General features: G+C 44.4%; 1 protein-coding gene across 1 annotated transcript in view; it reads left to right on the top strand.

Annotated features, from left to right (window-relative positions):
- The first annotated feature begins 326 nt into the window (after positions 1-326).
- SLC22A23 (solute carrier family 22, member 23) overlaps positions 327-13126 on the top strand; it is an 87803-nt gene continuing 75003 nt past the window's right edge. Inside the window, exons 1-2 of the mRNA XM_009575722.1 lie at positions 327-428; positions 5781-5935. Of these exons, the coding sequence (XP_009574017.1) occupies positions 5866-5935 (70 nt within the window). The 5' untranslated portion in view covers positions 327-428; positions 5781-5865. The remainder of the gene's footprint in view (positions 429-5780; positions 5936-13126) is intronic.

The following is a 13126-nucleotide window of genomic DNA, read 5'->3' as shown; positions in this document are numbered from 1 at the left end:
GGCGCTCAGCTGCGTCAGTACTGCCAATGTTGGAGATACATCCCTTTGTCTAAATTCATGTGGCCTGGAGAGGGGGAGACTTAAGCATTGGATATTGTCATTTTACAGTTAAGGGCCTGATAAAACTCACTGGAGTAAACAAGTCTTTAATTTGCTTCTTGGGATCCGGGTTTTGACTTGAGGGGGGGAAAGCTTTCCTCTGCCATTTCCATGCACTTGTGCTAGGAATGAAATTTGGTAGAAGCTCTGCACCAATGTTAGTATGTTTAAACACATCCAAGAATAATTAATTTATTTCTGTTTATCTGTCTTTTTTTCTTCCAGTGGGATCTTGTTTGTGATTCTGCCTGGAAAGTCCACATTGCTAAATTCTCCCTACTGGTAGGATTAATCTTCGGCCACTTAATAACAGGATGTATAGCTGACTGGTAAGTGAAAAATCTTTTAATGCAATGTAACTGTAAATAAATAACAATATTAAATACTGTTTAGATTTTTTTCTCTTTATATGTATGAAGAACCTTTGCATAATGACTTTCTCATGTTCTGAAAGAAGCATGATGAATAAACAGTTTAAAACTATGTATTAATTGCTTGAACTGAGTAATTTATATCAAGGTAAATAACATGAAAATAAGCTATTTGATAATTGATTTAGTTATTTCCCCTGACACAATTTATTACAGCTGTAAAGCTAGTACAGAATTAAGTATTTTCTAATTATATAAGTGAAGCCTTTAGTTTAGGGTTTTCTTTTTTTTTTTAACCAAGAGATACAGCCAAAAGAAATTGGGAGAGGCATTGATTTGACTGAATACAAGATTAGTGTAATGTCAGCCTTGTGCTTACACAGTATTTTTCAGGGGGTAGAATGCTGTTTTTTGCAAACCTCTCCATTGTTCTATTTTTAAAGTTCTTGTTAAGCAAACATTTCGATGTAGTGTTAAGGAATCGCTGACTTACGTGCTGTTAATATTGGGGTATTAAATTTAAAAGCATAGAGTGCAATTCCTTAAATTGCAGTAGTGAAAACATTATTGGATACCCCAGATATTCTGAGAGTTCAGCTTTTATTTAGAGAAAGGGTCTTGTAGTGCAAAAGAGGGCGGGGGGGGAAATTAAAGGCATGACTCAAGCGATTTCAAAGGAAACTTGCAGCATCTAAAACAATAGCTCTGCGATGCTGTCCCAGTCATTTCAGTGGCTTCCAGCACAGTTGCCAATGTTGGTGCTTTAAATGGCCCCAAGTTAACTCTTTTGCCATTCATTAAAACAGGAAAGGAAGAAGAGTTGCCTATTAGGGAAATCTTACAAAGCCTCAGCAACTTACCAGTCAGTTGGGAGAGAAAAAGTCCCCCGCAGCTGTGCAGTAATTTGGCTCAAGCATTCGTAGCAAAATTGCATCTTAATTCTTGAATAGTCACTAGAAGTTTTTAGGCAAGTGAGGAATCATGACTTTTCAGTGAAGTAGGGAACATGCATGATGAAATACAGTTGAATTTGATTAAAATACCAAAGTAAAACAGGGCTCTAACAACATGTAGAAAGTATAGTGGGGAAATTAATGAGGGATCTTGCCCGGTTTTCCTAAAAAGGAATCAGTGTGGAGAAAGCAGATTTATTCCCAAGTTAGGAAAATGCCGCTATAATTGACAAATAAGTCACAAATAAGTGAACATCTTGTTGCCTAAGGCACTGGCTTCGAGAGAGAATTGCAGTAAGCAGGTTTAATAGCTCTCTGCCACCAAAAGGAGCATCCTGCTCTTCTTTCCATTTCTGTCCCCAGTGTGTACTTTGTGCTGCCACGTGCTCTTGTTGGACCCCTCTGCAAGCTGCTTAGCTGAGCTAATGCAGCATAAAATTACCCTGATACAAAAATGAGGTATTTCTCTCTTTTTTTTTTCTAGTGAGTTTAGGAGAGCTTAAGGAGAATCTGATTTCCAGCTGTGGCGCAAAGGAGAAAAAGGGTAACTTGGTGGCTGGAGGGAACAGTGACCCCCTTGCCCTTTCATGGGTGACCAGAAATGACAAGGTTTGCTGCCACCAAAGCTGGTCCTCATGTTCCTCTTCAGCTCCCATCCTTGCCATCTGGTGTCACTGACCCAGCAGGGGTCCTGCGCTGGATAGTCTTTTTGTCATTTAGCAGTAGCATTTGGGGCTGGTAAAAGAAGACATAAATGGGATTTACTTTGCTATTTAGTCACAACTTGAGTTTCCACTAAGGCAGGGGCTTGTATGGAGAGACAGATACAAAGGGGATTGTACCTGTAAAAAGAGAAAAAGAAGGAAAAAAAAGGATGTCTGCCCCAAGCAAGAGCAGGGGAGATTAAACAGAGTAATGTATAAAAGTGTTACAAACTTTCAAAATCTGTTTTCCTTTCACTTATATACCACTCTCTAGTTTAGACAATTAGAAGATGCTTTGGTTTTTTTGTACCATTAGGGTTTGGGGTTTTGCTTTTCCTTTTTGAGAGAAGGCTTTTAAAGCTGTATGCGGCAAAGTCGTAGAGTATATTAAGGTAATTTGCTAAGTAGGTCTGTGTTCAAAACACAGTAGGTGTGCACGCTTGGATAGCTCTGTGTGGAAAATCTATAGGAAGAAGGTCTGTAAACATGTTCAGCTGTGTGAAGACTGACTGGGTCCAATGCCTGAATAAGTCACTTGTTCCACAGGCAGAGCGCTGCTGGCAATTTTGCCTGCTCTAGACAGAGGCTGTTGAGGTCTGTGGAAGGCTTCCTTCCAGAGCCTTCTGGAGCCACAGAAGGTGTTCATGTAGCATCAAGACAGTAGGTCTCTGCCTTTCATTGCCCAGTACTGCCCCTGCTTTGCACCTGCTCTGGTGCTTTTTGCAGCCTTTGTGCCAGTTCAAGTCCCAAAACCTGCAAAGAACAGTATGGGAAGAGCAATTTGATCGGCTGCAAGACCAAAACTTAGTCTTTTCAAGGTACCTGTGTAGGAGCATGGAAAGAGCAGGTCTTGTCCTCAGACTCATTCACTTTCCCGCTGTGATGCAACTCTGACTACGTTAGGAGTATCTTTTTGATGCATCTGCATATCACACCATGTGGATTGCAGATTCTTCAACAGCCTGGGGTTGCTTATATCCCTAGTTATTTACCTATGCAGGCAGCATTTAGCATTTGATCTAGATAATAGCATGCAGTGTAGGCTGAGACTTTCGTGGCACAGAAATCTCTCTCTGGAATAGTTTGGATGGCAGCAGATAGCATCCCGGGGCTGTTTTACCAGGGAGATTGTGTATGGTTTAATTTCTCACAAGCATTTCCATGTACTGTTAGTCGGATAACTCTACATATAAAAGGCTTTTTTGATACTCTAAGACATCATCCTGTCAAAACACTGCTGGATCACCAAATATATGGCTGATAGCTGCCCTGGAGTTTTGATTTTTGAGGAATGTACTGCATGCCTTGGTGAGGAAAGATACTAGTTTTGTGTCTGGGAGGAGATGCTGATGATGCCTCTTACCAGAGGGCTTATCTGGCCTCACTTGGCTTTCACAGGCCCTGGAGGGTCTTGGATTTCCTGATTCTTCATTAGCAGCAACAATTCATTTGCATAACTCGTATAATGTTAGAAGAAATTCTATGTCCTAATGATGGATAACCTCAAGTAAAGAGAGTGGGAGGAGGGGAAGAAGGGAACTGATGTATACTATGTATGAGGTCTTTTTTAATCAACATCAGGGAATAGCAGGTCAGGCTTGTGATGAGAATTAAGTTCCTAATTCTGAGTGTTTGCATAATGCCTTTCATCTACAAAACACTTCCACAAATACTAATTGATATGAATTACATCTTGGCGATTATGAAAATAGGGCTGCGAAAGTCTGCGCGGATCACTGATAACACAAAGTTCATAGTTTTTTTTCTGTATTAAAGGTTTCTTATGAGGTACTTCCCCTGCCTGCCCAAGTGCTTTGTGTTCCATAAATATAAAATCTGAAGCACACACAGCAGTAACTGCCCCAGTGTGTTCCCAGTGCATTGCGTATCACCGAGGCAGTGATGTTGTGTTCCCACCCTCAGCTCAACAGCAGCTCATCTTCTGGTGGGCTGGGTTTGTACGTTGACTAAGAGCGGTCTGCTTTGACCTTGCTGTCTTCAGTTTGCACGTTGGTACTTTCTGTTTTAAAAACATTGAATGGTTAATGCCAACAAGTGAAATCTTTGAGGTGCCCCACAGGTGATGCTACAGCTGAAAAAAATAGTAAACCTGTCCTCGTGCAAGGAGCCATGACATCGCCTTCTTAGGTGTGACTTTGAAAAAGTGTGAATGGTGACACACGTACTGGTGCACTCTTCTAGTTCCCAAAAATGTCAAAACTTATAACCATGTCTCCTTTTCCGCCCTTCACCCCATATTTTATCGATCTTGTTCCATTTTCAGGAAAGCAAAATCCAAAGTTTTAATTGTGAATGCATATATACAATATACTTTATAGCTGCTGGTAACAGTCTTCGAAAATAATTGAATAGAAACGTTTCAGTATGTGGAACTGGACTAAGTTGTGAGATTTAAATGCTCTTTATTGTGCTGACATTCAACCTGATGGCTGGCTTACAGCTGACAGACTGCTTTGAATGGGTCTGTGAAAGCTGCCTACGAAAAGCAAGTTCGTATATTCTTTGTGGAAATGGCATATGGAGCTGACTAAAAGGGATCCTCAGTTCTGGAAAACTTGTGGGAGTTGACAAGTTGAAAAATTTTGGAAATCTCCACATAAAGATCCAATTCCTGCTTAAAAATAGCCATGTGTTCTGGTGCTTCATATCGTTCTCCTTACACAGGAAGAGGGATGGAAAGGGGAATAATAAACACTAAGCATATGAGTAAGACATGTAAAACTCTCATATTCCTTTGACATAAAAGAGCTAAATTCCGCAGCAAGTGCCCCCACGTTCAGTGGCAACATAGCTCTTCCTCGTCGCAGGCGCTGCACCAACACGTGCAACTACAGGTTGCAGCTGCAAACCCTGCCTGCAAAGGAGGACTGCAAATCCTGACGCCCCTGTTGCCAGTAATCATTTTTGGAGCGGTTTCCTTTCTCCAGTCAGGCTGGTTTTGTGGGTCTCTGGAGCTGCTGTGAGGATACAAGGTGGAGGGACTTGGAGCTCACAGTTTTCCTGTGAGTGTTACTGTCGGCTCTCTGAGGCTCAGTGAAGTGACATGAGCCCTGTTTTGTGCTCGGTCTGTGTTCGTTAGGCTTGCCCTCAACACCGAGGCCAAGAAAAGTAGTTTTTTGAGCCAACTCCTCCTGCAGATGAGGTTGAAAAGCACATGTCTGTTGGGAAGAGGAGACCTCTACAACAAGCTCTGTGGCTGTAGACCATAGAGAAATTATAATATACTATGCCATAGAACATATAATACCATACACTCTCCTGTGCTACTACTCAGAAAGCTCTGAGAACTTGCTTTTGATCTCCAAGGGACTTGTTTATGGCCTTACAGTAGTTCCTAGATGCTTCCTTGTTCGTCTTTGGTGTTTTGAAAATGATGGTTAAATCAAGCAGTAATACAATGTGCTGCCTCTGCTTAATCCCATCTGAAATGAACTTCCCAGTGCAAAGCTGGCTAAGGAATCTGGATTTTAGTAAGCAGAAAAAAAATGAGAAGAATGGAACAAGCATTAAAAACGGGTGGCAATATTTGGAAGGGATTGCATGACTATTTCCCTTCTTTGCCAGTTGTAATGATCTAGCATTATGTCCATCCTGGCTTTTAACACTGTTTCTCCATACTTCCTTATTTTTAGGGTTGGTCGACGGCCTGTACTGCTCTTCTCTGTCATATTCATTTTGATATTTGGACTGACTGTGGCACTCTCAGTGAACGTGACCATGTTCAGCACACTCAGGTTTTTTGAGGGGTTTTGCCTGGCTGGAATAGTCCTCTCCCTGTACGCACTGCGTGAGTATGCCTTCATCACCCATCCAAATGTGCCTTTATTGAGTACGCGGTTTGTTGTTCTCTGGCTTCCCGCTTTTGTCCAAACAGATCAAATCAGAATCGTAGGGACTGAAAAAGCTTTAGCCTGAGTTTTGGTAAGGAGGTAGGGATTTTACAGCTGTCTCTTTAGGTTGCTATAGAGCAGTCTGTGAAGCTGTTTGAGAGCTTATTTTAAAAGAGTTATAAGGTGTTTTGGGTTTGCTTGTTGTGATTTAAACCTAGAAGTCATCTATGTCATAGCCATAATGTGTAATGGGAGTGGATTTCACCATGCAGTATTGAGCTCAGTAGGAGACTCCCCGCTTTCGCCGTCTCTAGCAGTACGTATTCTGGCACTTTTTTCAGAAATTCCTCTGTTACTTGCAGCAAGAGATCCCGTGTCCCTGCCTCAGGATTGTAAAGTACAGCAACAATATGTGAGAAGAAGAGCCTGAAGTCCTTCTATCAAGATTTTGTTGTTGTTGTTGTTGTTGTTGTCTGTTTCAAAAGACTACCACTGAAGATATTAGACTTTTATTGGGAAGTGTTTTAATCTGTGTGGTTCCCATGGAAGGGGGCTTGTCCTGGTTTCGGCTGGGATAGAGCTGGAAATTAGGCTTGTTGGGATTTTTCACAGCCCAATGCAGCATGTTAGTTTTTCTTGGTAGGTATTTGGTTTTTTGCTTTTAAGTGAGTCATTGCAACTGAAGATTTTTGTGGGGAAATGCCATCTAAGTAAAAGTTTCATTATGGACCTTCTGAGATCAAAGTGAGAGAATGCATGTGTCACCTTAGACAATAGCTAGACAAGACAATAGCTTGCCAGCCAAGACTTTCATTCAGCAAATGGGAGATCCTGGTTAGTTCATGCTCTGCTTGATCCAGAGCAATGATTTGAGTCTGATTCCCCCCCTATAATTCAAGTGTTTGTTATAACCGCTGCATGTCTCTGTCCATTGCAAGTGGGCAGCTGTCTGGATAAACAATGCTGAAATAGAGCTAGTAGGTGTTAGGAGAGTTCTCTCTGAAATCAGCTGCAGCCTGAACATCAGTGCACTTCTGTGGAAGTGAGAAAATGTGAAAAATACAGCACCTGCACCTCTGGTAAATCCTCTGACCTTCTGGCTGAGGGGGTGAGGGCAGTGGGTTTTTCTGTATTAAATATTTTAATTTAAACAACAACAACAAAAAAGCTGTCATCCTGGTGTAGAGTAGTGGGAGAGGATTAATTCCTGAAGTCCTAAGAGAATGGGAGGAACAGGGTTTTTTTGTTTTGTTACTGGTTTTGATTTTAATACTCATAATATATTAGGCTTCCTCTTAATTTAGATTTACTATTTACCCCTTCTGCTAGAGTCCGTAGCATGCAGTTGCACTCCTTTGTGGAGTCATCTTCTGTTTCAGAGCCCCTCTTCCCTTTCTCTTAATGGCCTTGATTTCTTCCCCTGGAGGTTTGTTGCCCCTGAATTCCCGGCTGGCTGCCCTGCGCAGAACAATAGAAAGTGGAAAGTTTGATCTGTTAGACACCGTCATTAGCCGAAGTTTTCAAAGCCACTGTGCAGAAGCAAACTGTGTAGGCTTGCATAGCCTGCAAAGGTAATTAGCCTGCCACAGGGATCCTTTACACTGTGTTGGGCTTGCTGGTTGTGCTTGGATTTATGGCCTGCCTAAGGGAAATTGTAAATAACAGTCCTGGATGCTTTGGGAGTGGGAAGAGCACTGAAGTGCTGTCTTTAAAACGCAGAGCTGCCAAGGTTGAGTTGCCCTCACCATTCAAACCGCACTCTTAACAGCCTAACGCTGTTTTCCTACCTGTCTGCCCTAACATGCAGAGTGAGCCTGGGGACGAGCCTTGCCTTCTGTGGAGGGACAGCACTGCGCCCGAGCCGCCTGTCCTCCTCTGCGGGCTTTCCTCCGTGTTGTAGTGAGCTAGCTGTACATGGCTGGCCTCCACGTACAGCCTCTTGCCTGGAGCTGCTCGGGACTTGTCTAAAGAAAACACTTTTTGATGCTGATTTGTTAAAAGTTTTCCTGCAGCTGCTGTAGTTTTGTTGGGAAATGTGTTCCAGGCAAAATTTCTAGTGAACTTGCAGAAAGTCAGGCTTTGCGCAGGTGATGGTGCTTGCTGCAAAAAGGGGGAAGCAAAGGAGAAGTGAACCGGGGGCTTTCTCCTCCCAGGTTCCGCAGGTCATTGCGTCATCTAGGAGAATGAAAGGCAGTTAATGCTCTTCCACTGAACAAACACACACAGCTTTGAAAGGCTTTTGTTTCATGCTGATGGAGCTTCTACCATCTTCCAGAAGCGGTTTCCTGCCCAGTACCAACCTTCAATGGGTTCCTGTGCTCCTGAGCAGCTGGCACACGTCTTGGCTGGTGAGGCACCAGCAAGATCCTCAGGAAGCTCTCCCCAGGAGAGCGAAGTGGCTTCTGATGTGCCACGCTCGGCAGTCATCTGATGCACAGAGCTGGAGCTGCCTGCTGTGATACGCTGGTTAGGTTATGTTTGCTGAGCAGATTTCTGCAGAAATGGGCTGCCCCTTGTTGGAGGAGCTGCTGGGACTGGAGGCAAGATCTCCTGGAGAGAGAAGTGGTGGAGGGGTGCTAAGGAGCACACGGGCTGTAATGGTTGGAAGGGGATGTATGGCCTGCCCAGCAGTTAAATGTAGAAAAGAGTGTAGACTGGGGGGCTGGAGGAGGACACATTGTTTAAGAGAAAGCAGGGAAAAAGCTATTTTTTTTTTTTCTGAGGGTGCCTTTTGTGGCAGTGTTTGTTGCTGTGTGCATGTCCACGGGAGGAAGGAGGGGCATCCTGCACCTGCTTGCTCAGCACAGTGGGATGCACGGTGCCATAGCCTGCTGCCCAGCTGAAGAAGGGGAGGTTTGAGTTTACCCATTGGGGTGGAAAGCCCTAAGCCAGTCCTGTGAGGAGCTTCTTTCAGACAGGCCAAGAGGGAGGGGAAGAGGTGCGGGAGCCCTGAGCAGGGACACGTGTGCCTGAGTAATGCCTCAGTTGGTGTCTGTGGACTTGCACAGCAGGCAAGGTGTGCTGCTCTTACTCCAAATGGCTCTGCTTGCTGGTTGCAACTCACGTGGGACAAAGTACACTCGGCAAATGTGGAAGTCATGGAAGAAAGCAAATCTGATAATCTCAAGGGTGGGGAGGCTGTTGCTTCTGGGTCTCTTCAGTCTCACTGGGTCATTGCCTCGGCCGTGACCCCGGGGCAGCCTTTTCCTGTGTGCTTGTGCAGAAGGCCAGATGCTGCGGCTGGCTCAGCCCGGGTCCCTTTCTTTGGGCTCGCTTTCACGAGCTGGTGTGAGCTTGCGTGGCTGAGGACAGGAGTTCCCCCTCCACGTTCTCCCCCTCTCCTCTCACGTGCTGCTGCCCAAGCCAGGCTGGCACCAGTGTCTGCCTGAGCCCTCTGCAAGGGAAGCCATCCACCTTCTCTCTGGGGAAGACCGAGTGTGCTTTTTTCAGTGGGATACACCTTCTGGTCTTGTCTCCTCTTCCTTTGGGAGACCTTCTGCTGGGCATCATATCTTTTGCACTGCCTGAGCCTGGGGGATAGAGTGGGAGCGTGACCCCGCACCATGCAGGACCAGTTAAATGGATGAAGAGAAGCAAGGGTTCCCTTCCAGCTGATCACTTCCTATGCCGCATCTGTCTCCTCCCCAATGTCCCTGCTTTCCTCACTTTCTGGAGTCGAAGCTAGGATGATGGTATTAATTAAACTATTTAGAGGAGAGGAAGGGAAGAGTTGTATTTTTCTGGCAAATGCTCCTGGCAGGTTTAATGAGCCTCCCGTTAAAGTGCTGTGTGCCATCGCTAATGGCTGTACCTGAGCTCAGACACCACAAGCCGTGGCGCTTATTTGCACGAAATTGCAGGCTGTTCAGCAGTTTCATGGGTGACTGAACTACAGATTATGCTGCAAAATTAGAAAGTCTAGACTTGAATGAACCAGTAAATAGGCTCTGGAAATAGCTTTGCTGAAAGGGAGACAACATCTTCTCAGGTTGGAGCAAGGAAGCAGGGGTGCCCCTCCGATGCATAGTAGCAGGATGAGTAGGCACGCTGTTTTCTCTTTCACTGTTAGGAGAAAAAAGGTAGAAATGCTGTTGAAAATCATAGGTTGTGTTTCAAAAGACTGGAGAAGCTTGGCAAAGGCTTCCAGGCTGGTTAGGATGTCCAACTGTGAGGTATCTTTCTCATTTAGAGCTAGGTCAGTCTAACCTATTACTCCTGTAAATTGCACAGGCACTGATCTGAGAGAGGCTAAATGTGGCTGCTTAAGATTTTTTTTTTTTTTTTTCCCTTTTAACATGTATCCTGGAAAGCTAGAGCGGCGTGCTAGAAAGCTTGCTGCAGGCTGAAGAATGAGTAAGTGTCAAAATGGAGCATGGAACCCTCTGGGTGTTGGGCTGTAGTGATGTCAGATTTGTAAAATAATTTTGCTTCCAGTCAGGTGTCAATATGAAGGGTGAGATTTATCTCTTTTTTTTCTTTTTTTCTTTTTTTTTCTTTTTTCTTTTTTTTTTTCCTCTTCCCTCCACTCCTAGAAGTGTATAGGCTCTGAGATCCTGGAGCATCCCAAGTTTATAATTCCCACCTCCCTTGGAGTTTGAATGGTCTAAACAATATAATTGCTTGATTTTTATTGTCCTTTTTCCTCTCATCACTCTTCAGTTGCAAGCAAGGTCTCGGCTAGGCAAGGCAGGTGAAGCACTGGAAACCGCAGGCTCTGAAGTTATTCTGTGTAATCTGAACCAGCTCAATAAATAACTCTGCAACGCATTCCCAAATCGGAGGATGTGGAAAACATCTGACTGTTTTCCAGCGCATTGACATGTGCTTTAGCTCTGCAGTAACGTGCAGTTCTCTCCGCTGACAAGTCTGTGATAAGATCAAGGTTGTTAAGCCACCTACCTTCTGTTTATGTAACCAGCCTTTCCTTGCTCTGAGTCACTTGACAGAGGTGTAATAGGAGGGATCACAGTGGGATCGACTGAACGGAAATCTTACTGGATCGCCCTTAAGTGACCATTAATTGTTAAATGATACAAAAGCTCTTTGTTTAAAGACCAGTCACAGGCTGTTCTAACATTGAGATGGGATGTGAGTTTCTGGAAACAGCACCTCTGTATTTTTACTAGCTTTGTGCAAGTACTGTTAAAAAAATAGTGTGAAGTAGGAGCACTCCAGCTGCTCAAAAGAAGGACTGTGCATGCCTTTTATCAAATGCCTGGGGGCTCAATTTACTCAAGAGTGGAAAAGGTTATTGGAATTACAGTACTCTCCTTATAAGTATAAATCTTCCTTGCTCTACGTTGCTTCCTTCAGTACAATCAAATTATGACTCCTCACATAATCCGTTGGCCTCTTTCTCCTCAGTACTTCCTCTGAATTTCCTTCCTTTTTCTGACGGTCAGAGTGGGTATGAGCTCTCCTAGGGACTCGGTGTCTGCCATTAGGGCATGGGCTGTCATCTTTACTTTAACTCCTACAAACCGTATTCTGGAGCAGAGGTGCCCTTGAAGCATTGCTAACACATTGTCCCAAATCCTGGGAAAACTCTACCATTTGAGGCAGTCAGTATGAAATTAATTTATACAAAGTCTTAAAGTATGCCAAAGGGCAATAAAAGGAGGATCTTTCTAAAGTTCCTTGGGAGGTTACAAGATGTTTGGTTAATGCAGAAATTGCAGCAGGATCTAATTTTAATCAGTTTTTCCATTTCAGTTGCTGAAAATTTTGTGTATTGTCAATGTGACCAAAAAGCCCGTAGAATTAATTTTATTTGAGGTACGTTTTGTATGACTGGTCAATTGGGAATGTAATTAAGATGCAACACTGCAGTTGTTATACTTGTGCTGATGACAATCAGATGAGATTAGAGCACACTTGCAATTTCCCCGGCTCAAAACACAGCTTGCATTTACCATTTCAAGTGTCTGTCTTTTAATTGTTCCAAACCAGCTCCAGCAGTTTGGGTGTGCTCAGTATGCGAAATCTTACCTTCCGTCATGCAAATACTTGTAACTGTAACTGTTCAGGGTTGTAATGACACTTTTGGGAATTTTTTTTTTTTTTTATCTGAGCAATGTCAAATAGGCTCACGGGTCCGCTCACCCCTGTTGCGCAGCTAAGAGCTCACTGCCACTGAAAGGAAGTGGGGGTGGCTCCTCTCCTCCCCTTCCAAATTCCTTTGCATTGTCTCAACTGCTCATACAACCATGGCTTCAAACTATGAGGGGGGGTTTAAGATGGATGTATAGTTAGATCCAGAAAGTTGCCTTTCACTTGCAGCTCTTTGACTCGGGTAAAGTGGAGAGCCTTACTCTAAGTTAGAGCCTTACTCTAAGTGTAAACTGTAAAGTGTTTGTTCCCCCCCGCCTTGTTGTTGTTGGAAGACAGCTGCTAAACAGCTTTTCCTCGCTATGTAGATCCCAGCTAGCGTTCAGCGTCGTGGAGGGTTGCTGGTAGCAAAAGCAGCACGTAAGGCGTGTGCGTGCACCCCTGCAAGCCCTGCCCGAAGTGACTGATGCCGCCGTTGGGAGGTGGGTGGCCTGTACCTCGCAGAGTCCTTTGGCTGCTGCGCGCCAGCGCAGTGCCCCGGCAGCCTCCCTCCCCAGGGCAGGCCTCGGCAGCACCGCCAGCGAGTCCTCTGTCGGGAGGAGAGCGTTCCACCACGGCTGTTGGGTCTGCTCCTTCTCACCGGCAAAGTAACATGCAGAGCCTCCCCGCTGTGCCCTGCCCAGTGCCCCAGTTCCCGCTGCTCCGCTGATTTTGGCTGGGAAAGGGTTACGTACTTCGCAGTTAGGAGGGTTTGGTATTGCAGCAACATTGTATTGCTGGTGCATCTCTGGTATGGTTGCGGGTTTAGGGTTAATGCCGTAGGTCCATGATCTGAGAGGTATGTTGTGGTTTCTGTCCTCTGAGAAATGCAAGTAGTTCAGAGACAGGAATGTGAAAGCTCTGTCAGTTGTGATTTTTTTTTTTTTTTTAATTTTATTTTTTCTTAGCAGGAAACTGAATTTGTTGCAGAGAGCATCAGAGGGAAGTTGTACATATAAAGCCTATTCCGCTAAGTCTGTTGGCTTACTGAGTTTTAGCTATCCTGTTCCTCGGCTGTGTCCTTACACTTGGCAGAACTTGAAAACTGGATGGGCTAGTGT

This window comes from Fulmarus glacialis, unplaced genomic scaffold (assembly GCF_000690835.1).
Source record: "Fulmarus glacialis isolate BGI_N327 unplaced genomic scaffold, ASM69083v1 scaffold18474, whole genome shotgun sequence".
In the NCBI taxonomy this organism is placed as follows: Eukaryota; Metazoa; Chordata; class Aves; order Procellariiformes; family Procellariidae; genus Fulmarus; species Fulmarus glacialis.
Note: the sequence above shows the minus strand (reverse complement) of the source record. Positions and strands in the feature narration are given on the sequence as shown.